At 39.1% G+C, this 24028-nt stretch overlaps 3 protein-coding genes across 3 annotated transcripts; all 3 read right to left on the minus strand.

The window, feature by feature from the left end:
• Window positions 1-84: 84 nt before the first annotated feature.
• Window positions 85-5208, minus strand: LOC114541166. Its single transcript, XM_028561154.1, has 5 exons — window positions 5105-5208; window positions 3499-3675; window positions 2889-3026; window positions 1717-1986; window positions 85-692 (listed from the first exon to the last, which is right to left on the minus strand). The coding sequence occupies exons 1-5, from the start codon at window positions 5160-5162 to the stop codon at window positions 604-606; spliced, it is 732 nt and encodes a 243-aa protein (XP_028416955.1). The 5' UTR covers window positions 5163-5208; the 3' UTR covers window positions 85-603.
• A 484-nt stretch (window positions 5209-5692) lies between these two features.
• On the minus strand, window positions 5693-12039 carry LOC114541172 (potassium/sodium hyperpolarization-activated cyclic nucleotide-gated channel 2-like). Its single transcript, XM_028561158.1, has 9 exons — window positions 11850-12039; window positions 9946-10114; window positions 9564-9788; window positions 8625-8844; window positions 8128-8277; window positions 7572-7790; window positions 7160-7306; window positions 6374-6614; window positions 5693-5988 (listed from the first exon to the last, which is right to left on the minus strand). Exons 1-9 carry the CDS (start codon window positions 12037-12039, stop codon window positions 5693-5695), a joined length of 1857 nt encoding a protein of 618 aa, XP_028416959.1.
• A 323-nt stretch (window positions 12040-12362) lies between these two features.
• On the minus strand, window positions 12363-17040 carry LOC114541173 (activating signal cointegrator 1-like). Its single transcript, XM_028561160.1, has 13 exons — window positions 16961-17040; window positions 16721-16877; window positions 16313-16565; window positions 15617-15747; window positions 15474-15538; window positions 14748-14953; window positions 14372-14463; window positions 14004-14127; window positions 13781-13838; window positions 13410-13525; window positions 13242-13339; window positions 13043-13142; window positions 12363-12450 (listed from the first exon to the last, which is right to left on the minus strand). The coding sequence occupies exons 1-13, from the start codon at window positions 17038-17040 to the stop codon at window positions 12401-12403; spliced, it is 1530 nt and encodes a 509-aa protein (XP_028416961.1). The 3' UTR covers window positions 12363-12400.
• Window positions 17041-24028: the final 6988 nt, after the last annotated feature.

A 24028-nucleotide genomic window follows, 5' to 3' on the forward strand; every position in this document is an offset into this window, starting at 1 on the left:
GCTCTTAATCCTTCATTTACAATGCTAAAAGTCATTTTAGCTGAACTATGGTGCAAACCCGAACAATATTAATATTCTTGCATATTTAAGTGGTTGCGTTTTTTTTGGGACACCCTGTATATCTTGTTTGTATTGGGAAAAAAGATTTAATAAAAGCACACGGGTTATTACGTTAACATATTTTTTTAGGCGAGAATGGGTATTATCATATTTAACCTATATAGTCGTGGTTACCAGCAGCTTTTATGAACTGTCATACATTGAATATATCTGAAACTTTTACCATGCAAAAACACTTTTTCGTAATTTGAACTTTCACTTGCCTAGCGTTGCGTTATTATATATTCGTTTGATGCGACTGTTTTTTTAAAAAAAGCCATTTACGAGCTATCGATTTGCTAACTACCCGTTCAATTTCTTAAGCCGTTTGGAAATATATTACAACCGTAATAAAATTAAGCGTAGTGAAGAAAAAACTCGTTTGCATGCGAAGAATGCGAAAATCCGAAATCCTACTTCTACAAATATCGAAATACGAATAAAAATACCGTTCCACACTGTTGCAAACACATCCAAACCTTTCTCCAAGAAATGTTGTTTTTGTTATCCAAGGTTTAAGATGGCGGCAAAACAGAACAAAATCGTTGTAAAGAATGTCGTTTGTGTTGTTGTGTAGGACCAACCAGACGCCGCTAAATACGAAGCAATAAAACATACCTTAGTACCGTCAGAGGAATCCACCTCACAAAAGCATGCAAGGTTCTCTTGAAAGCGTTTCCCGAAGGCACGCGTTTTTAACTACATAACTAGGGAGGAACGCCACCAGCACCTCCTTCGACAACACCCCCCACCATATTAACAGATTCCCCCCCCCATATTGACAGATTCTCTTCCCCCAGTACAACCATCAAGAATGTATTAATGGTATTCTCGGAACAAATCTCGCATTGCCGAGATGTAAATAATGTCCCCCAAAATGCGAAAAATCGGGTCGTAGAGAGTCAAAACATGTCCCCCAGAACGCATCCACGATTTCCGCATTTTAAAATCACCACTTTCTAGTTAGGACTATTTTGCAGGCAGGTTTTCTTGCAACATGCAACGCAATTCCACTAAGTTGTTAAAAACAGGAGTGAACAATGTTGAACTGCACCCTGTGAACATGACCATGGTCGTATTTGCCATTCTCCGGCGAATATGACCATGGTCGTATATTTGCCAATTTCCGGCGAATATGACCATGGTCGTATATTTACCATTTTCCGGCGAATATATGACCATGGTCGTATTTGCCATTTTCCGGCGAATATGACCATGGTCGTATTTGCCATTTTCCGGCGAATATATGACCATGGTCGTATATTGCCATTTTCCGGCGAATATATGACTATGGTCGTATATTTGCCATTTTCCGGCGAATATGACCATGGTCGTATATTTGCCATTTTCCGGCGAATATGACCATGGTCGTATATTTGCCATTTTCCGGCGAATATGACCATGGTCGTATATTTGCCATTTTCCGGCGAATATTAACATGCAGTACTTTTAACAATGGTTGTTGAACTCTTGTACTGTTTTAACTTCTTGCAACTCATTGATGGTTCAAGAAGGTTCAACTTAACAATACTTGTTCATGGGGTGCAGCACAAAATGATTCACTCCTAATGCGATAACCTGATCAATTTTTGACCATGTATTTTCCCAATCCCATACCTGTGATATACGATGAACTTAAATAATATCTGTATCCTCCTAATGAACAATTTCCTCGACATTTGTATTCACCCTTTGTTGAAGTCTCGTATTTTAGTTTGTCGACCATAATTTCTACATCGAACTTATTTTTCTCCTCTTTTGTAACTCGTCGGCCGTCGTAATGCCAGGAGAGGAAACCGCTACCTTTGGGATACACCTCACAGGTAAGGATCCACTTGCCGTCTTTCGCTCTATCCCTTCGTGTCCTCACTATTGGTTTATCTTCCTCTGAAAACCATCAAAGTACATCAGTGTTTGTCATTGAAGAAAACGTGCCTTGGGTACGTACGCGGGGACTGAGAGGGTGAGCGTGAAGGCTAGTTTCCACTCAGGAAAATTCTCCTTTGGTTCGAACAGGACAGGAAAGGTTCTTTTGTATAAATGCCGCCTGAGAACTCACCGACAAAGGAAATTTTTCTGTCCGTTCCAATCCAAAGAAGATTTTTGCCGAGTGGAAACTAGCCTTGACTCAAGGGTAATATTTTACTCTGCATCCATCCAGGGCCGGCGCTAGAAGCTTAATTGGGGGGGGGGGTGCATATTGATATATTCGTCTTAGCCCGATGATTCCTTTAGTTCGTTTCTAGTCTGTCTTTCTACTAATTTAGGCGCTGTTTACATGAGCCCGGTTACCCGAGATTCAACGAAGCGTGAGAGGACTTTGAGGTATTGAAATAAGTCTTTATGATACCAAACAAGCACATGCTATTGTTATAGTGATTATATGACTGCCAGGATCATGTTATCTGCTCATTTCAATACCTCAGAATCATCTCAAGCTTCGTTGAATCTCGGGTAACCGGGCTCATGTCAACAGCCCCTAAGAAAGGCCTTTGACATTGATAAATAATAATAGAGTTTCTAAGTCACATGCAATGAGCTAGCGTGTGTGAGCTTTTTGAATACAAGTGTTAAGGCTCGTTTACTCTTGCGATTTTTGCTGCAATTTTCTTCTTTTGATAGATGTGAACGAGTTATTAGTTACGAATGCTTTGATGTGTACGAGCTTCAATTTGAACATTCGTAACTAATTCACTCGTTCACATCTTTCAAAAGAAGAAAATCGCACGTATAAGATTGCAAGTGTAAACGGGCCTTTAAAGTTTAAATGTTAGTGGAACTCTACTTACTTTTGAAAACATATATGGGGATAACACCGATGGCTTTCTGTTCGTATTCTTCCTCACCGACCTTCGCAAAGCAATGATAGTCCCCGCTGTCCTCAAGTATGGCATTGGTTTTATAATAATCCACTGTGGCTGTTTTATCTGAACAGGAATACGTTGGTAATAACATCAGTTCAGTGAATTCTAAATACTTGAGTTTATACTTGAGATTAAGTCTGGATTTTGATAGATTAGGGGTTCGGGTTAACATTAATTAATCATAAACCTAATCTAAGACCTAATCAGAATCATATGATGGTTCATTCAGAATCCAATCGTGATCCATTTCTAATCTAGTGGGGATTTCAATGGATTGGATTGAATTGGAATGGAGTTAGGAGATCAGAGATGATTAGACCAGAGGAATAGAGAGGATAAAAACAATAAGTTTAATCAGAAGACTGAATCAAAACAGGCCAGGGAAAGTCTCTGATTAGATTTATGTGAGGCCTTGGAACCAATTGGGATCAACTCGAAATCAGATAATCGCATTGCTTGGAATAAAATATTGCTCAATATTGCTTGACAAGTCTTTCAATTTTATTATCCACATTAAACTGCAAAGGATTCTCACCTTTTCCACTGTTTTTGAAGCCCGTGAGGTTTTTCCTCGTCGACGTTATGGTGTTCACAAAATACCATTGTATTTCTGGTCTTTTGTCTTCGTGTGTGACTGAGCACGTGAACTTGAAATCGTCTCCTTCTGGCACTCCGTACGCATTAAACTTCAGCGACTGAGAGAGAAAACGACCTGGAAATCAATAACATATAAAAAAAATGTTATAAAAATATAGAACAAAAGTAATAAGACTTGCAGAATTTCGGCCACTCGAAGTTTATATTGCAATAGAATAAACAGAATAGATATATTCGCTATAGTAAATTTTCTAAAGAGGATTGAATCATTTATAGCCGAAAAATACGAATGAAAAGCAGCTCTTTAGAATCATCTAACAATATTTCCAGACAATAGTTGTAACCTTATACTAATTTAGTTCCCGACTTCTTGTCCTAATTTAATCCATATCAACATATTCTCTTCTGCGACTTACAATCGTCGTAGTAACCTATCAGTCCGGGAGTTAGACATGCAACAACTTCACAAATTTGACTGCTGCCATCAAAATTTGTCGATAACACACGAGATTTTCCCGTGAGCAACGCCAACGGGCCGTTGGCACTGTTGTTGAAATAATTAGTAAGCCAATATCGGTGACTCTGACGTTAAAGTATAATTACGGGGTTAATAGCTTAGAGAGGCATGCTATAATGCCACAAGCGGTGACTGACCATATTAAATAGAAATAATGAACGTTTTAAACTACGACTACGTACTTTTATCAACTGATCTAAGTTATTATTTTGACAATAGAAAACGTTAAGTAATGAAGTTGCTCTGCTTCACAGCTGCCGGCCAAAATTCCTAAGGCTAAGAACGAAAGTCTTGAAATATTACTTTAAACGTTTAAAGCAACTTTATCGCCGGAAATGTTTTTATACACTCACGACAGAATTAAACGAATGCGAAGTCGTAGCATACCAGGTTATTTTGTAGTTTACATCACAGATTGTGGTGTCATTTTGAAAGAATATCAACGACCCGCAGTCGTTGTTGGCTGAACTAACTTTGCCATTGAAAGAAACGGGAGATATTATTATTATTCCGCGTCAATTTTGTAACACTGTCAGTTGGAATGTAGTTTCTCAGTTGGAATCAAATGCATAGTGTTCTCGCGGTAAAATTGATATAGAATTGATCACATACAGCATTGGGATATCTTGAGACAAATTTCAACGTTTAAAAGCTATCCACATGCAGAAATTCTTTTACTCGAACGAGGAAATTGCTTATATTTCGTTTATTAAAATGTCAACTATATACAAAGCCAAGCCTATGCGACAAATAAGCACAATATAATGTCGTTATTGAGAGCTAAAAAGTGTTCTAAAACTCTCAGAATTCTCGCTAGAAATAGAACATTAAACTGGCTATCAATATAGTACAGTTTCATAGCAAGTACAATACACTTTGAGTGTTATTTATATTCGCCACAGCATTTGTATCCTCTACGTTTGGGAATTCGATCTCTTGTGGTTCGTAGCAAATATGCTGAGTTAAACAAGCGGACTTCAAACTCAGGAAAAAGGTATGACACAACTACAAACTTCACAAAACTTACCAGCATAAAGTCGACCAAATAAAGTTAAGAATAAGCACAACACTACCAAAGACGCCATTCTCGTTCGCTGGCTAATCCTCGTTACCAAATATCACATATTTTGTTTATAAATATGCTCATGAATAAATATTTCGATAAGTGACGAAACCTGATTAATTCGACAGGTACTGGAAATTTAAATAAATTATTTTCAAAACAAACAAAGAGCTGGCGAAAAAAATTCTCCGGTGTTCCCTCGAAACGCTTTCTCGTAACTTTTGGAATTTTTTTTCCGAAATTGTTGGCAAAAAGCAAATGCAGTGTAATTTAATACGATCGTTTGCAAAACCGCCAAATATTTGAAACATTTATTTAATTGGCGTCTTTCAATTTGTACCTGAAAACACAATAGTAAAATCGAAAGTAAAACTTGTTACTTTTGTGTGTGATATTGGCAAGCGTTTCTTTTGAAATGGAAAAGCTGCATATCGATTATCGAATGTCTGAAAGTCTGTAAGCAGTAAGCCTTAATCAATATATGGCAAACTACAGCATATAAAATGCTTGCCTTTAAGAAAGGTTTGGACATTTTTAATAGTTCTTAACTTATTACATTACTACGCCCGTTCTATCTATGACCGACTCTAGCTCTTTTTTTGCCGACTGCGAGCCGCATCTACTGGGTGATATCGCAGGCTCTTTTTTGCGATGCATCGACGCACGGCGATTGCGCTGCCTTTTGATAAAGTTCAGGCGTTCCTCGGCCACCTTTTCCATTTTCTCCCGCATCTCCGGGAAGTCTTCTAACACTTCGTGGAAGTCACTCGTGCTGAGAACGAAAGTGTCGCAGGTGGATGTGGCTATGACACTCGCAATCCGTCGAGCGTTTGTGAGGAGACAAATTTCTAGACAAAAATGATTGAAGACGCGATGAATGCCGATGATAAACAAAAGCACATTGAAGCGAATTGTTCATTCGCCTCAAATATTTAGCATCGATTGACTGTTCATAGTTAGCCATCTCTTTTAGCCATCTCTGAACCAATATTTTAGGCTTCAAAATGTTGACTTTGGGTTGTGTTTTCCGTTTGGAAATTTTTCATCGCATTTGTTTTTCTGCAATCCAACCAATCCAAATATTTTTGAAATATGGAAGTAACCAAATCAAGGCATAATCTGATCATTTTGTGAGGAAAAACCTGCTCCTAATGTTGTATTACTTAAGAACATAACCATGTAATTATAGAAAATAGAAATTATTACCTAAAAAACGAAAATTAAGGATCCTACCTCCGAAATACGAGCCATCATTCAGGACATTTTGGAGGTCGTCGTTTGTTCTTATTTCAACACTGCCTTCCCGCAAAAAGTACATCTCCGTCCCTATAGTTCCCTCCCGTATGATTATGTCCCCTTCAAGAAATACTTCGAAACGTAGCTTCGTTATAATGGCGGAGACGAAGACTGGATCCGCCTCACTAAAGAACGGCACAGCACTTACGAGATCACTGCAGTTGTGACTGATTATCTCCTAGAGGTGAGAAAGAAAATGCCATTAGTTTTAACAAGAATTGATCAAATTTAATATGGGAAGAAAGGTAGGAGTGTTTTGAGGTGCGGTGATAGAGGTTGTGGGGAGGTGGAGGGGAGGTAGAGGGGAGGTGGAGGGGAGGTGGAGGGGAGGTGGAGGGGAGGTGGAGGGGAGGTGGAGGGGAGGTGGAGGTGAGGGGAGGTGGAGGTGGAGGGGAGGTGGAGGGGAGGTGGAGGGGAGGTGGGGGGGAGGTGGAAGGGAGGTGGAGGGGAGGTGGAAGGGAGGTGGAGGGAAGGTGAAAGAGAGGTGGAGGGAAGGTGGAGGAGAGGTTAGGTGATATGAAGTGAAGGTAATAAGAGGTGAGGGTGATAAGAGAAGGTGAAAGGGAGGTGAGGTGATATGAACTAAAGGTAATAGGATGTGGGGGTGATACGGGATGGAGATGATGGAAGGTGGTGGCAATACGTTGCACAGTTCCATTCTATGAACAGGTCGGTCAGTTCCATGCGCGCAAGCAAATTTGCTAAGCTAAAAGCGGGCCTTACATTTCTCAGTGGTGAAGAAACTTCTCCCAATATCGCCCGTTCGTCGAAGAACTTTCCCTTGTAGCGATGATCAAAATACTTCAAAACTTTTTCTCGTATCGTCGTGGGTAATTTGCGATAAGACATGTACTCCGCAATTTGTTGAACCTAAAAAGTTAAAAGACAAAATTACCTAATACCCTTTTGACTAATTCATTTATTAATTAATGTGTACGGAACTATTCCATCAGAATTAAACTACTTTTCACAGCGGTCCAGTAAGAATTATCTCTTATTAATCCAGTGTTACTACAGGAGGAAACCTAAACTAAACTAACTTTATTTATACTGGATAGCTCTATCAATTCTAAACTGTTCTTCCTAGAGAAAACAAGCAGTGCTTGGGACAGGAAGACAATTTCAAATTGCCTACCCTCTCATAGTACTGCCTGCGTGATGAGTCAGTCTGTTGGATGGTGGAGATACAGTAAGCAATGAATATCCCATAACAGGTCGCTCCAGTGGCCATGCTGAAGCAGGTGACAACAACCTCTTGAATATTTTGCGGAGGAAAGCGACCATAACCAATGCACAACATATGAGACATGGCTTTGAACAAGGACCAAATGTACTTCGTGGACCATTGCTCGTTCTAAAATGCGAAGCAAAGATGAAATATTAACTTATTGCCTCCAGATAGCTTTTTTTCAACCGATGTAAGTTCTTGAAACCAATGAAACTAAAGATATGGCGCCAACAATTAACGAAACGAAGCTCTACTTTGATAATACTGAGGTTTAATCTAAGTTTCACCGTATTGTGGGTAGTTTTGGATGGAATTAAAAAGCCACTATCTAATAGATGGCGAAATCCAGCTTTTTCACAACTGGCCACTGGCAGACGAGAGTGGTGCATCATATTTCTCACCATACCGGTTTTTGCAAACATCTGACTCTTCTGATTATTTAGACAATAATGAACGCACTTACTTGGAGATGATGAATCTCAACCCAGGAACTGCTATCGAAATCAGTCAAGGATGGTACGAGGTACTGTAGACATGCATTCCAGTGGGTTACTAACGACATCACGGCGATGAGATTGATGAATTTTATAAACGATTTTGTCCAATTAAAAATCTGCGAAAGAAACGTATTTCTATATAACTCTGAACTAAGTCTGGCAGTGTGTTATCAAGTCTAAAATGGTGCAGGAGTTTCACAACTCGTGACCATGTGCCTAAAGGCTGCTTTCCACTTACGCGTTTTTTATACGCAGGTACACGTACGGAAAATGTTAAATGCTTTTAATTTTTATTATTTAACATTCAGGTCAACTAATGCATACTAAAATATGCAGAAAACTAATTTCCTTCGATTTATTCACTTAGTTTTTTCAAAGGTGACATGTACAAGGATTTAGACTTTTACGTGCGTGTACGTGCGTGTGAAAAACGCGTAAGTGGAAAACAGCCTTAAGGAATGACATAGTTCAACAGACTTACCACTTCATACTGGCTTACGTAACGTACAAGCCTGGAAACCCGCAATAAACGCAGCAGGCTCAAAAGTTTAGCAAGTCTTAGCACTCTGAGAGCCCGCGATGCTCCGACTAACTCGGAGTCTTTATGACGAGTGATGGCAGAGATGATGTAGTCCAGCGGTAAGGAGGAGATAAGATCGACCAAAAACCACGTTCGAAGATATCTGAAAAGTAAGGCAGTGAGGTAAGCTGAGGTGAGGTGAGGTTAGGTGTAGGGAGCATGGGGTGAGGGCTAAGGTGTGGTATGGTGCATGAGGTGGGGTGAAAACTTTGGTAAGGGAAGGGTAAAACTTTGGTGAGGTAAAGTAGGGTGCATAAGGTGAGGTGAAGACTGTGGTGAGGTAAAGTTGGGTGCATGAGGTGAGATGAAGACTGTGGTGAGGGAAAGTTGGGTGCATGAGGTGAGATGAGGTGAGGTGAGGTGAGGTGAGGTGAGGTGAGGTGAGGTGAGGTGAGGTGAGGTGAGGTGAGGTGGGGTGAGGTGAGGTGAGGTGAGGTGAGCCTGGTGAGGTGAGGTGAGGTGAGGTGAGGTGAGGTGAGGTGAGGTGAGGTGAGGTGACGTGAGGTGAGCCTGGTGAGGTGAGGTGAGGTGAGGTAAAGTATGGTGCGTGAGGTTAGGTTAGATATGGTTCACGTGGTTAGTTAAAGTATGACGCATGAGGTGGGGTGAGGAATGAGGTAAAGCGAGGTAAAATAGAGAAGACGAGGGGTGAGGTGAAGTGAGATTAGATGGGGTAGGATGGGATTAGTCTTGGTGAGGTGAGGTAGGGTAAAGTAAAGGTTTGGGAAGGTGTACGAGGTGAAGTGAGGTGGGAGAGGAAAAGTGAAGCAAGACAAATACAAACCCAACCAAATTAAGAAATACAAATTTACTTATTTATACCTCACAGCAATCTTCTTTGGTTCCAAAATGAACTTATAGCTCATGTCGGTCACCATAATTCCAGTTCGAAAGTTAATGATAAGGTCAGTCATAAAGAATACATCTGACAGGATATTAAGGATTATCCAAGACAACGGTAAAGCGTCGGTAAAAAAGGTGATTGCGACCGGTAACGCATACATATTGACAACGAGTAATAACATCATTAACATATTCCAATATAATCTGAAAACAAATAATATGAAAGTAAGTTTTAACCTGTGAGTATAGACCTTTATAAGAAGTCTGCGTTATGACGTAGCTCGGGAACAAAACATGATTCTGATTGGCCAATACGGCCACAGTTGACCAATCAGGATCATGCGGGCAATCATTGACCTACCTAAACGCACTGCAAGGATGGATGATCCAACCAGCGGCTTTGTGTCTCGTCTGCTCGCGTTTCACAGCCTTGGCGCTTCCAAAAAGCTTCGTGTTCGCCTTGTTGTCCATAGGCTGTAGCCATGACAGAATCAGCAGTTGCAAGGCCGAAGGAAGAATGCCAGTATGTGCTATCATTGAATAAAGACACAAATATAACGAGAATAACCTGTTCAGGTGACGAATCCTATGGAATTCGATGCGGCGTAGCAGCGTCTTCAAACAATTCCCATCAAACGTTTTATAACAACTGCCAAGAGTCGACCAAAACACCGTCAAAGGCCTTTTTCGATGAAACTCAGAATAGTCCGTATATGACTAAATACCAGCGAACGCTCTTAAGTCAAAACGTCGAGAAGTGTTTTTGTCTATTTTAGGCAGTTGTTATGCCACATTTGATGGGAACTTGTGGAATACATTTTGAATATTTACGGACTCTCAAAATTTAGCGAATGCGGCTTTTAATGCAAACCTCAAAGTTTTCAAATACATTAATAACTCGTGATTAAATAATAACGTCATAACTGATTGAAATTGTTCAACCGCAGTACACAGACACAACAGTCTGACGTAAGACAAGTTCATTCTACGGACTACGAACGTAAAAATAGCGTTTCACTTTGTTTTCGCAGTGTCAAAAATGCACTATGACGAGGTCCACTGAGCTAAAAATAGACATGGAGTGCGCATCTTCGAGATCTTCGCAAGGGAAGTCCATCAGAACAGGCGACTTTACCAACTCAGTCAATTTCTCAGACTAAAAGTTTCACCGATCTGCTTTTATCCAACTAACATTTAGTTAAAAGCCTATACACTCGTTATATTGTAAAGGTCACGGCAATAACCGGATCATGTACAGCGGCTACCCACAAAACCGCTTTGCACAAACCATTGCATTTGACTGCTTTATCAAAACTTTTTTAAGCGCTTTGACGTTGCCGGAAAACTTTGCGATTTTAAAGCATCTGGTTTAAGTAATACCAAGCATGAAGTGCTGTCGGCGACGGGTCTATGTCAACCTAGTTTATTCCTCTGTACTTTTTAAAATACAAGAGCTATAAAAGTATTAAAGAATGTACCTTTCAGACGAACAGTGCAAGAATTTCGAAGTAGTCAAAACACTTCAAGATTGCTTCAACCCGAATCTTATATCACTTAGCGTTAGTTCAAGTCCCAGTTTCCCGTCGAAGTAATTTTGTAATATACAGGTTTTTTGCGGTCCTAATATGCAGGCGCGATTTAATTGTTCTGCAGTATTTTGCGGGCTAACTGACTCTCTTTTGGAATCCGAATTAATCCCAAAAAATAGCTTTGCTATGTATGTATGTATATGGAATTAGGTATTTCACTTTCCTCGTTATCTTTTATACGGTGTTTTAATTAAGAGGGCAGTTTTAATTAAAGGCAGAAACTCGTAACGATTGCTACGAACGCAGAATTCAACTCACATTCCGTTCGGCATGTTTGCAAACCCGTTTCGATTCTAGGTGCTAGTTTTAGGACAGGCAGAATTAGTTGCTTACAGATTTATTTATCGACGCTACGTCGCTAGCCATACGCAACATATTTTTTACAATATTGTTGATTTTCAGATGGGGCGTGTATTTCTTTCAAACACAGACTCTATTAACTCAAATTTTACGTCCTGGCATAATGGGACGCTGTGCTAAAATCGATTAAGAGAAAATGCCTTTTTCGCCTGCCTGAGAAAGATTATACTCTACAGTACTGCACCACTAAGAATCCGTTTGCGGTAGTTAGTTTGAGGTTTTGTAAGTGCTAGATCAGTAATCGTTACTTCGATTGATGTATTCTCGATCCTTATAAATTTTTCTCTAAGTTGAACAAAGAAGTTACAGAACTAACCTGAGATCTCAGAGAACGTTTCATCTTTCACAGAAAACCTTTCGCCATCATCGATTATAACCTCCTGCATTTCTGCCGTCGTCTCGTCCGTATTCCCGCGACCCACGGCAATCGAGATGAACTGGCTGGTGTTTTCAGGATAAGCGGTTCCCGTCTCCGGGTCTTGTTCGAAGCTTTCCTCCAACGGCATAATTTGGCGCCGGCAACAAGGGCAACGAAATCTCATTGTTTCTGTGTTGCGAATCGCTCAGACATTCGTGTTACCTCTAGATTTCGTGTTATACTTTTTTAAAAAACGACATCTTGCTATTAAATGATTTGTTCTGATTGTGACGTCATCATAGCATGGCTGCAATTGCGCACGCGCGTCATCATCGCGCGCATGTGCGTCACTAAATTTTTTTAACAATCACAACTAACGTTGAAGAATATAAAAAGTTCTGAAGTCAATCAAGTCAGATATTTTAATAAACCTGATACAAAATTTCAATTTGTAATAACTAATCTTTTATCATTTATCAATAACCCTTTATGATAATAGTTCGTTGCGGTCACGTAATCCCCTTCCGGGCGGCCTGATGAATATGTTTGTCCAGTTTCCCTAAATGATCACATGACACTCAATTATCTAATTCTCTCACTGACCTTCTGGTCTACACTGACCTTTCCTTATCAGTTAAACTGAATAAGCTCTATCATCTCTTATTGATCCAGTGTAACTACAGGAGGAAACCTAAACTAAAGTAACTTTATTTATACTGGATAGCTCTATCAGTTCTAAACTGTTCTTCCTAGAGGTCCAGTAAGGATCATCTCTTATTGATCCAGTGTTACTACAGGAGGAAACCTAAACTAAACTAACTTTATTTATACTGGATAGCTCTATCAGTTCTAAACTGTTCTTCCTAGAGGTCCAGTAAGGATCATCTCTTATTGATCCAGTGTTACTACAGGAGGAAACCTAAACTAAACTAACTTTATTTATACTGGATAGCTCTATCAGTTCTAAACTGTTCTTCCTAGAGGTCCAGTGAGGATCATCTCTTTTTGATCCAGTGTTACTACAGAAGGAAACCTAAACTAAACTAACTTTATTTATACTGGATAGCTCTATTAGTTTTAAACTGTTCTTCCTGGAGGTCCGGTTGGAGCCATAATAACAAATTTTAATAATAAAAAGTTTAAGAACTTACATATTTTGTGCTGGCCTTTCACAGGAAATTTGACAACAAGTTCGCGCGGATTTTCAGGAATGAAAACAAATGCGGACGAGGATTCCTCTCCGTCGGGAAACTGACGATAAAAATACATTTACAATTTAACGAAAGACTTAGATCAAACATAACATGACATAATGCGTTACTGTATTGTTGTATATTGAACCATTTCTACCTGTTCGTTATATTCTTGTTGAGTCAGGCACTCCACCACATCAATACAGCCCAGGAGACATGCAGAAGGGTAAAACTCCGGGAAACGAGACTTTTCTCCTGGAGGAAATGGACAAATATGAATGTGGAATACGAGTCGTAATCATGCATTGGCAAACTCGATGCTCACCTAGGGCTTTATAAAATGCTTCCATCTGTTTGATTTCCTCTTGATTGGGCTGTTTTGCCGTTGCAGCGATCCACAGTCTACCTCGGTGAGTCGTGTACCAACTGCGACCCTCTGCCCTGTGTGTAAACAAGATTGAAAGGGTTGCTTTTGCAAACATTTGACAAAATGAAAGGTGTAGAGGTAGCAAACTTTTCAGACTGTTTCACATATTCTAAGATAGCCTTTCGAATTGTGGTTTTGAAATTCGCTGTTCGTGCTTACATACATATAAATTTAAACTACAGCTGGAACTATCTGCTCGTGGCAAAGTTGATTATCTGTGCACAACTGCATTTCACATAACTTCGGTGAAGACAATGGTCAATACGTACTTTTTGATTCCGCAGACCAGTAGAGAAGCCCACGGTTGGTGCATGCTCAGGCACTTTCCTGCAAAAATAAAGAAAATAACCACATGTTGTCTCCAGGATATTGAACAGAGAGGAAAAATCAAAGTTGGTGACTAGTTGTGGAAACATCATTGATGAAGGAAATCAAAGAAAAAAGTCCAGACCCCAGACATCTTAGCAAGGAGATTATCAAACAATAGTTCACCTTCATCGGTCATTTCCAACAATTCTTTGTCCTGTATTCGAAGAGCATTTCGTGACGATTCTTTAACCTTCGTTTTTTTTGCTTTTTCTTTTCTCCCAGACAATGGCGGGTCATCTTCAACATACTGCGGAAATAGACGAGGATTCTTTTTAACAGCTCATTAGTGGCGTCGAGAAGAAATTGATAAAACAGAAGGTAAAGGGGTAGGCCTCGATAACATGGCCTATCCCCAGCCCCCACAAAGCATATGGAGCCTACTATATGTATGCTTGAAGCTTGGTTGATGTACATTACAAAAGTACACAGAAACCATGAACAAACACGGTTGACTAAATATTACAATAATTTCGTAAAAACGTTGTCCTTACCAGAGGTGGTTCAGCGACGTATTTTGGATGATTTGATCCGTGATTGTTGGCAAGGCTCGAATCGTGAAACTCTTCCGCAGACTTGTATAATTCTGGAAGAAACCCAAGAATGTCTTTATTATTGACAAATCTAATGTTGTGTAGAAAGAACCATCAAAAGAAGCTTCTCTAATTTTCACAAAATTTTTTTAGGATCGGCTTCCAAACTAACCTACCTCTCTCAAGCCACCCCCCGGTAATATTTCAAAAAAGTTCACCTCCCCCTCTTTGTTGTATTCTCCAGAAATTTTCACATCGCTATATGATTGCGCTGCATTTCAAACCGCCGCAAAACGCGCAATTTACACGTATCCCCGCCGTACAAATGCCCGCTCACCGTTTATTTCCTCCGTCGGTTTCTCTTCGATAATTTTCCTGCCGGCAAAATCTAACGTAACCTTCTTGTCTCGTCTCGAACCGTGCTTCAGTTTTTGTAACTTGTCCTCCTTTTCTTTCAAAATTTTGCGCTCTTTCTTGCTTAGCCATTTTGAATCCGACGCAAAATAATCGGACTCGTCGTCGATGACCTTCGTACGACGAACACTAGATACGAATCCAGAGAACAACGTTTGGAAAACCGTCCACTTTAGACTGAGTAAAATATTGCGTTATCAAAGTTGTGCAGTCATAGGTATAATAAACGTTAGTCCAGTTGCGTTGTGAGTTCAGTGACGTTAGTGATCGCGAAGCATAATGTACCTGGTAGTTGAACTCACAACGCAACTGGACTAAATTTTATAATTTCAAAAATATTTATTGGGATTCCTATGGTACAGTCCATAATGTAAACAAAGGTTTTGTTTACATTTTGAAACCGTATATTTCCTAAAAGATCAAGAACTTTCAGTCAGATATTTGACATGCTTTTAGTTCACAATACCCGGGTACTTCTATATAAATATGAGAGAGAATTTATGTTCAGAGATATACAAAGAATCTGAAATTTGAGCAGTTTTGAAAGACATTAACTATGCATTGTTATGAGCAGAACTGATGCACAGAAGCAACTGTAAGCCCCTTGAAAGTCGGTGATACCACAAACAAGTGATGTTTTGTTTATTACCTTGTCCTATCATATTCCAGTAATCTGTCTTTGAGTTCAGTTGCTTTACGACGTTTTAACTCCTCCTAAGAATATCCACATTGAAAAAACCAACCATGAAACAAAAATCTGCAAATATGAATCATTATGGTTCAAATCCTTACATCTTCACTTGCTTTTGCATTCCAGCTTTCCAACAACTTTTCTTTCAGCTTTTGACCCCGTTTGGAATTCTTTGCCAGTACTTCCCTTTCTTCAGCTGTGCAAACCACCTCACCACAAAAATAACATGGACCTAGGGAAACCAGAACATCATAAGAGGTGACCAGAAATGATCCTTACTGGACCTACAGGAAGAACAGTTTAGAACTAATATAACTATCCAGTATAAATAAAGTTAATTTAGTTTAGGTATCCTCCTGTAGTAACACTGGATCAATAGGAGATAATCCTTACTGGACCTCTAGGAAGAAAAGTTTAGAACTGATAGAGCTATCCAGTATAAATAAAGTTCGTTTAGTTTAGATTTCCTCCTGTAGTAAGTAGTAACACTGGATCAATAAGAGATGATCCTTACTGGATCTCTAGGAAGAACAGTTTAGAACTGATAGAGCTATCCAGTATAAATAAAGTTAGTTTAGTTTAGGTTTCCTGCTGTAGTAAGACTGGATCAATAAGAGATGATCCTTACTGGATCTCTAGGAAAAACAGTTTAGAACTGATAGAGCTATCTAGTATAAATAAAGTTAGTTTAGTTTAGTTTAGGTTTCCTCCTGCAGTAGAATGGGATAAATAAGAGGTTATCTTTACTGGACTTCTAGGAAGAACAGTTGATTTTAAAAGCATGGAAGCATACATACCAGAACCTTCTTGTTCACAGACAATTCTTCCGCACTGTAGACAGTTATTAACCAGACTATGTTTCTGCCCCAAACATTCACATGGATGCCGTCCTGGCAAACGCACGCTGCTTCTTGCTTGTCCTTCATCACTGTAGAGCGAGATAAAATGTGATGATTTCTTCTTCACTGGAGATTGCTCCCCTTTCGTCACAACTGTTTGCTTCTGTATTTCATTACCAGATCCAGAATATTGAGAGCCATTCTTCTTTGGCTGCCAAGGAAGAACATGACAATTTTAGATCATTCGAACTTTCTCACCTCAAAAGGAGAGGCCGCCATTGATTGAGAAACATAGATTTGGGCACTGGGCAGTTCATCTAAATTCTAAATAACCCATTCTAGATCTGTACAAGCACCACAACCAACCTTATCAATTCGTTTTTCGTTTTGTTTTTTCTTCCCTAAGATATGCCAATTGAGGAGCAGTTGTTTCACGAATTGCTGCACTTTCACGTCATCTTTATCCAGCAATTGAAACAAATACTCTTCCACATCTGGTTTGCTCTCAATCGAGAACAAGTATCTGACAGAAAGCGGTGAATATTCTCAGAAAACATAACTATGTTATGGAAGATTGCTGTAAGTTTTATTTTGCAAGGTACTTACTCCGAAAATTCGCGTCCAACATCCGTGCTAAGCAATTTTGAAAGTTCATTTCTGCACCATTGCTTGAATTTGTCCACCATATTGCTTTGCGTGGAGCCCTCGCGCGATTTAAATTGCTTTCGTGGACTAAACAGACGCTCGAGTATTCGAATTCATGGTTAATATTGATTGGTGAACAAACTTCGTTTGATGATGTTACACGAAGTGTGATTGGCTCCGCGATGCTGAGACGAGCCAATCAAACTTTTTGTAACATAAGGCCTTCCGCGTTTGACTGACTCATAAAAAAGGTCTATGAAGACCTCCCTGGATTCTATTATATGGAATACGAATAAACATATTTTTCAATCATGAAAATTTAATTTGTGTCAAACATCGTTATTGAGTGTATTATGGTATCCATCATTTGTGCACGGTGGAATTACAATGAATTAAGCCACACAGTAGCATTTCGGGGCAAAGATTTAAATATATTTCGGGTTCTGTGCAAGTTGCTACCCCGTAAACTCGTCCTGGGCGTATTTACGTGAAGCGCATTCACTTGTACAAAAACAAACCGCTTCTCACTACTCTATGGGATACACACGAACACCAGCAAATCGTTTAGTTTCAAAAAACCTTCAGATGAGCAGTTCCCTTTACAATAGATTCCAAACCAGGTAGATTTAGAGTGTCTCTTTATAAATTATAAGGAAACCACGAGTTGCAGGTAGTATAAATGCAGTTCTCAATACTTTTTCTGCGACGTAATTTTTGGTAGCATCAAAGTCGTCTCATTATTGGTACACATCCAGAACATCATTTATATCGCGACGTTTTCTACGGAGACCCAGATTTTGAATCACGTTAAAAACATCCAGAGCTAGAGAAGGGTACGTTTTCAGGAAAATGTTGCCATCGAGATGACCCTGTACCTTTGGGGTCCTCTCACGCTTGTGGGCGTATGCATTTCTGAGGAATCGTAACAGATAAATTATATCGTTTGTTTTATACTTTTTATCCGGATGAGCTTGAGTTACTTCTTTATAAATAACTTGTATTTCTCTACTCCACCCATCCCAAGGGTAGCCATGATGCTTAACGTGATGGCCTATGCTTGTATTCCGCAAATCTTGCACTAGACATGAATTGTAATAGTGGTATGGCAAGGCGACTTCATCTTGGTTACCAATCACTTTGAGAAATTCGATTTTTTTTCTATCGCTCCAAAAAAATGGTTTCTCGATGAGGTTGTTCACTCTTGAACGTGTGTTAGGATCTTCATATAAAAGGCCCAAGAAGAAACTGGTGCATTCAGGATGGGAAACCCCATGTCTTTTGAATGTATCTTGCATACGGTCATAACAATTAGACGCAAGTTCGTCAGGCTGTTCATTCTGTACAACCTCAAAAGGATGACCACCCAATGTATAAAGATAGTATAGGACCAATCCTAAGGAAAAGATATCTGATTGCTTGGTATGTTGGATAGGTGCTTGCCTACTAACTAGTAGTTCTGGCGCCATCCAACATTGCCTACCTTTACCTAGCCTGCGCCGCAGACCCATGCCCGAAATAGAAAGGCGGGGAAAAAGAGGGTCTGCGTATCAGAGCCAAATTTCGTGTACTGTAATTTATGCAAAATGTGACGTAAATTGAAATTAGTAATTAATTTTCGCATTTTATGCACGAAACATTTATGATCAAATTTCACAATTCACATGTTCGTCGATCTTCCTTTGAGTCTGCAACAAAAACCTTATTGTCTTTTTGATCTTCATTAACAATTTGCAATGTAAATGCCAATGTCGAGTACTCACGAGTGTATCCTTTGTAAAGAGATTATCGGGAGAGCGAAGGACAAATACCTAGTTCAAGGACGGAGCAAAGAAGACTTTGTGTTTGAGCTTACTGCTATTTGAAATCAAACGCGCCGCGAGCCGAATTTTTACCGTTGTTTATTAGCAGTCAACGTTACTTTAACCTCTACTAAACGTTACGTTCACCCACACTCAACGTTACGTTGGGGCTATTGTCAACGCAACGATTCACGAGTGATTATCAACGTAAGATGTTGTATATTCCTACATTTATATAAGATTCACTGCACACTTTCGCCAGTAGAGTGTTTACATCTACATCTACATCTACAAACGTTAGGTCGGTAAAGTCCATATCCGGGTATCACACCAACCAATACTGAATACTGAATAAAATTAGCCAACAATAAAATGCGTATGTTTTGATTAGCCAGTTCTAATGAGTTGACGGTTGAAATATTTTTTAAACTGTCACTCAAATCATCGTGTATATTGAATCAGAACATAAAGTTGATCAGGGCAGAACTTAACGTTGAGTAGGGGTGAACGTCACGTTGGCTGCTAGCAAACAGCGATAAAAATTCGGCGCACGACGCGTTTGAATTTTAATTGCAAATAGCAGTAACAGCTTGCCATTTGTTGTTGACTCCCACGAAAAATATTTTTATTATTCCACTCTAAACCAATCAAAGCTTTGTTGATCGTGAGTAACCAATTAGGCTTCGTAATTAAATATGTAGCCAATCACACAGCGTCCCCCAGATTCTGGGGATAAATAATTATAGAACACGGAATTTGGCGCTGTTACATAGACGGTATTTCCGCCATATTCCGTCTATGCGTAGACTAACCTTTACCTCGTTCTGAATTTATTGCGAGTGACGACATGTTCCTAGTAAATCCAAGGTCGGCGATTTTGAAATGCAAAGTTGGTTCGGTTGCATATAAGACATTTGCAGGGTTTAGATCTCGATGAATGTAATCATTGTCATGAAGATATGCCAAACCAGTTATGATATCTTTCATAACTCGCAATTGTATCGCTCGGTCATTTTTCACAACATGTCTGACACTGTCATTTAAAATGAACTCATTGAGGTCGCCGTCCATAAGAGCAAGAGCAATATAATGGTAGAAATTATCGGCAAAATTGTGGTAGTATCTGATGATTTTCTCGCATCCTTCAGACAAAGAAATAAGGTTTTTGATTTCGCGTTGGAACTGGTCTCCGTTAAGCCTTGCCTTCTCCAGTCTTTTCAACGCGATGGCACTACAATTAATCGTACCAGATTCAGTCGTGAATTCATCTCTAACAGCAACAAAGACCTTGCTGAATTCACCAGAGCCAATTGGATCCTGACTACCATAACGATATTTCCCTACGATGGTCACTCCAGTTGTGTTGTCAACTAAATGTTGCGCTTTGTCTTGATGTCTTCTAGGACATGATCGTAATTTTCGCTCATCATTCTCGATTGCGCCCCAATTGATAACCTTCTCAGCAATTTTTTTGTTGCCTTCACTATGCCGATACTTTTTTGCTGCACAAAGAGGAGTATTTCCCTTCGAATCAATTGCATTCACATCTACATTATTCCGAAAAAGTATTTCCATGCATTTCAGAATGTCCTTTTCGTAAAGTACTCTTTCATTGTTTGAATCACCAAGGAGCACATGAAGAGCATTTTGACCTTTGTTGTTCTTTAGTTTCATGGTATTCGCATAACGTAAGATCACTGTTACCAATCGCATCAAACATTCTCGCAGTCTCGAATAGCTTAGAGTAATGTTGAACGGCTGTTCTAAACTATAGGATGCTACCCGAATGGTAATTAATACTACATTGATAGGGTAATTACCGTTCTCATCTGGAATGCGAAGCGCGTCTTGGACATCTTTGTTATCACGCACTAAGTTAATAAATTGCTGAAACATATGTGTAGCCTCTTTCGTTGATACTTTCTTTATGTGCTTCATCCATTCATAATCACCGTTACTGCAACTGAAGAGACTTCTCATTTCCGCAAACGCAGACGTTTTTTTAAATGCTAACACAGCCAAATTCTGCAGCATCGTTAAAACCGGTGTCGCTCCAGCGTGATTAGTTATTCCGCAGCGATTTCGCAGGCTTTCGAGAGAAACTTCTGACGAGTCTTCTTTCGGGAGAAAAATCTTGAACACTTTGGGATGGAAAGCATAATGAAGTGCGGTACGTCCGTCGATATCTTCATGGAGAAAATCAGTTTGGGTACCGAAACAACATAATATGTCCAAAAAGAAGCTTGTGAGTTGAAAGTCGCTTTCAACATTTAGTATAGACATTAGGTGTGCCCATTCATGCATTACAGTATTACCCAAACTATCTTTGGTACTAACCAAGAAAAGCAATTGTTTTTGTGTTAATCCGAGATCTTTTAATCCGTTAAGCGTTTGTAATATTGCATAGCGTTCCTGCACATATCTGGTGGAATTTATGGTACAAATTAAGTAATAGAAGTATTCGTTTTCGGACACCCATTTCACAATATCCCCCGTGTCCTCTTCTACAAAACTCCAAGAAATTGTGTGAAGAAAATTTCTGTGATTACTGTTCAACATCATCGGTTCTATGCCAGCCTGTATCAAATATTTTACCAATGGCACGGTATTGTCATTTTGTACATAATGGCCTGGTAGTGAGGAGACGAGGTGAAGAGGGGTATTGCCCATTTTGTCTTTGCAGCGATTCAAGTCAGGGAAAATATCTTTCATCATCTTGCAGGACATAACAAGAAACCTTTCGCGATATGTTGCTATGGTTTCCATAATACTTCCCACAGTTATATACGTTTTATTATTATGGCGGTAAACAGTTTCCCTTTCTCCATCTACACTGTATGTAAGGCGTACCTTAGGATGCTGTCCTGGAATGTGTTTAAGACCCGGAACATTCTTGAGAAAATCTGGCCATTCTTGTTCACTTACATTACCAAAGCCAAAAAATTTCATCGGTGCATGGCCAGTTTTTTCGTTAAATATTTTGTATAAGGAAGAATAATCAATTGACTGCAAACGATGATTGAAAACAATGTTGTACAACAATTCTTCCGTAACCTCAAGAAGGAATGGTTTCACAAATTCCATCATTTCAACACACCGAGCATTAGCTAATATTCTTAGCTTAATTAAAAATTTCTTTCTATAAGACAAATTCTAAAATATAGCCAAATTCACAGAAAATTCTAGCCCGGCGTTGTCTATTGTGAATATAAGTCAACAAACGACGTTTCTAAGGAAGCGACGACAACCTGCTGATTTAAATAAAAAAAATAACCAATCAGAAACCAGTTTTGTCGAGGCGCCTCATGACGTCATCACAACAAATACGGGAAAATTGGAAAATACATTCATTCCGTTCACCTGTTTTTGTATCTGCGAAACGCAGATATATTGTCATGGCAAACGTATCGTATGTTAACACATAACCATTCAGCGATTAGTTTATAACGCGCTCACATCACAACATAAAGCATGCAGAAAATATAAACATATAGTCATATACTCGTGAGTCGTGTGACTCATTATTGAAATTTTGGCTTCCAAAAAATTATGTTCTGTGTTTTTTTATCCAAGTTTTTCTGAACATGGAAACTTATCGTCATGAGGTAAATAATCAATCTCTTCGGAGATCAAAACAATCTCTTCGGAGATCTAAACAACGATTAACGAAATCTAAAGAAATTCACCAACAAAACGTTATACATTTATATTGTATAGATAGCAGCTGTGTTAGGTGTATAAATTCAGGTCACTATACGCGTAGCTGCTGTTGTCGCCACCGACCAAGCGATCTAAAGACCCCGTGCACCTTCCAGAGAAAGAGAAAAAGTAGATCCACTTTATTAAAGCATACATGCTATACATATATTTATACCCTTTCATCATATAGTGATAAGTGTTCACTAATATTTGTGTAACATGCTAAGACTTTTTCCCATTTTTTTCATCGGTTCACCATAAAAATTTTCCATATTTGCAGCATGCATTTCTTAGACCCCGTTTACACTAGAACGAAAGTTTCCGGATTCATCACGAAAGCGGAATGTTTTAGTACCGGATTCATGTTGCTGTTTACACTCGCAGCAACGAATCCGATAGAAAATGTACTCGGTTTTTATTAAGCCGTATCCGGAAACTTTGAATCCGTAAAAGTTTGTGGAAACTTCGTATCCAGAAACATTTGAATCCCGAAAATATAATCTTGTGTAAACGCTTTGCACGACGAATCCGAAGAAATTCAATATGACGACCAAACAATTTTCCAAGAACAAGTAATGCGAGTGTAAACGGACAAATCCGCTTACAACTAGTTGTATTAAGCTTGTTTAGCTTAAACGCGGTGGATAAGTCAAAATTAAATAACACTTTTCATCTCTCTTGAATGAGTCAACTTGAATATTATGCACTGAATATGTAGTGGTAAACAGTATCTTTGTATTGTGGTTAAAAGCATTTAGTTTTGCTTGTTGAATAAAACGATAGACTTGCTTTCTATTTTGAACTTAACCACCGTTTAAGCTAAACGGGCTTGATACAACCGGCCCCTGACGAATTCGATACATGTGTAACAATGAATCCGGATAATTTTACAAATCCGGAAACTTTCGTTCTAGTGTAAACGGGGTCTAAGATTAGATGTCAAATATTAAGAAATTACAAGTAATCGACATTACTCATTCAGTCATGCACCCATTAACGCTTTTAACTTGTCTATATAGTTAAATTTTGAGCTATTGTTGAGTAATAGAGGTTGAATTTGTCTTTAATCTTCAGGCCTGATTGACACTAGCTCCTAAGAATCGGGGATCCGTTGTATTATTTTCCGATAGACAAAGCATTTCAGCGCACAAGTGACCTCAGACAAAGGAAATTCGAGTGAGAAATGTATACTAGTATGCATTGTTTTGACTGCTGTTTTTTATTATAAAGATATAATAATCTCTGAACAGCAATACGGCGCAGTACAATATTAATATATAATGTAATATAATATACAAACAAATTTGCCAAGACGCACGGTTGGCAACTGCTACCCGACAAAAATACCAGCTCTTTGTCACTATAGTATAAGCACTAGCTACACTTTCTACAATACGACCTTATATTAGTGAATGGTGGTTAGAAAAAATGTAGGCGCCGTGAGTGTTTTTCGAAGTTGATAAGAAAATAAACACGTTTTTCTTTCAAAGCTGACCAGACTGGCGTCTCACGTTGAACGGTTTGAGAAGAA

The sequence above is a fragment of the Dendronephthya gigantea genome, unplaced genomic scaffold (genome assembly GCF_004324835.1).
Source record: "Dendronephthya gigantea isolate DGI-Jeju-01 unplaced genomic scaffold, DenGig_1.0 000271F, whole genome shotgun sequence".
NCBI lineage: Eukaryota > Metazoa > Cnidaria > Anthozoa > Malacalcyonacea > Nephtheidae > Dendronephthya > Dendronephthya gigantea.

Excerpts from the sequence above, each read along its gene's own strand:
- LOC114541166 (XM_028561154.1), bottom strand. The coding sequence starts at position 5,162 with ATGGCGTCTTTGGTAGTGTTGTGCTTATTCTTAACTTTATTTGGTCGA. Across the intron at positions 3,027-3,498 it reads CTTCAAAAACAGTGGAAAAG|ATAAAACAGCCACAGTGGAT; the intron begins GTGAGAATCCTT and ends ATTCCTGTTCAG. Across the intron at positions 693-1,716 it reads AAGTTCATCGTATATCACAG|CGGCGTCTGGTTGGTCCTAC; the intron begins GTATGGGATTGG and ends CTTCGTATTTAG.
- LOC114541172 (XM_028561158.1), bottom strand. The coding sequence starts at position 12,039 with ATGCCGTTGGAGGAAAGCTTCGAACAAGACCCGGAGACGGGAACCGCT. Across the intron at positions 8,278-8,624 it reads TGGTAAGTCTGTTGAACTAT|ATTTTTAATTGGACAAAATC; the intron begins GTCATTCCTTAA and ends TTTCTTTCGCAG. Across the intron at positions 7,307-7,571 it reads GCAGGCAGTACTATGAGAGG|GTTCAACAAATTGCGGAGTA; the intron begins GTAGGCAATTTG and ends TTAACTTTTTAG.
- LOC114541173 (XM_028561160.1), bottom strand. The coding sequence starts at position 17,040 with ATGGTGGACAAATTCAAGCAATGGTGCAGAAATGAACTTTCAAAATTG. Across the intron at positions 15,748-16,312 it reads CTGTGAACAAGAAGGTTCTG|GTCCATGTTATTTTTGTGGT; the intron begins GTATGTATGCTT and ends TGGTTTCCCTAG. Across the intron at positions 12,451-13,042 it reads GAAAGGCCAGCACAAAATAT|GGAAACTGGACAAACATATT; the intron begins GTAAGTTCTTAA and ends GTGATCATTTAG.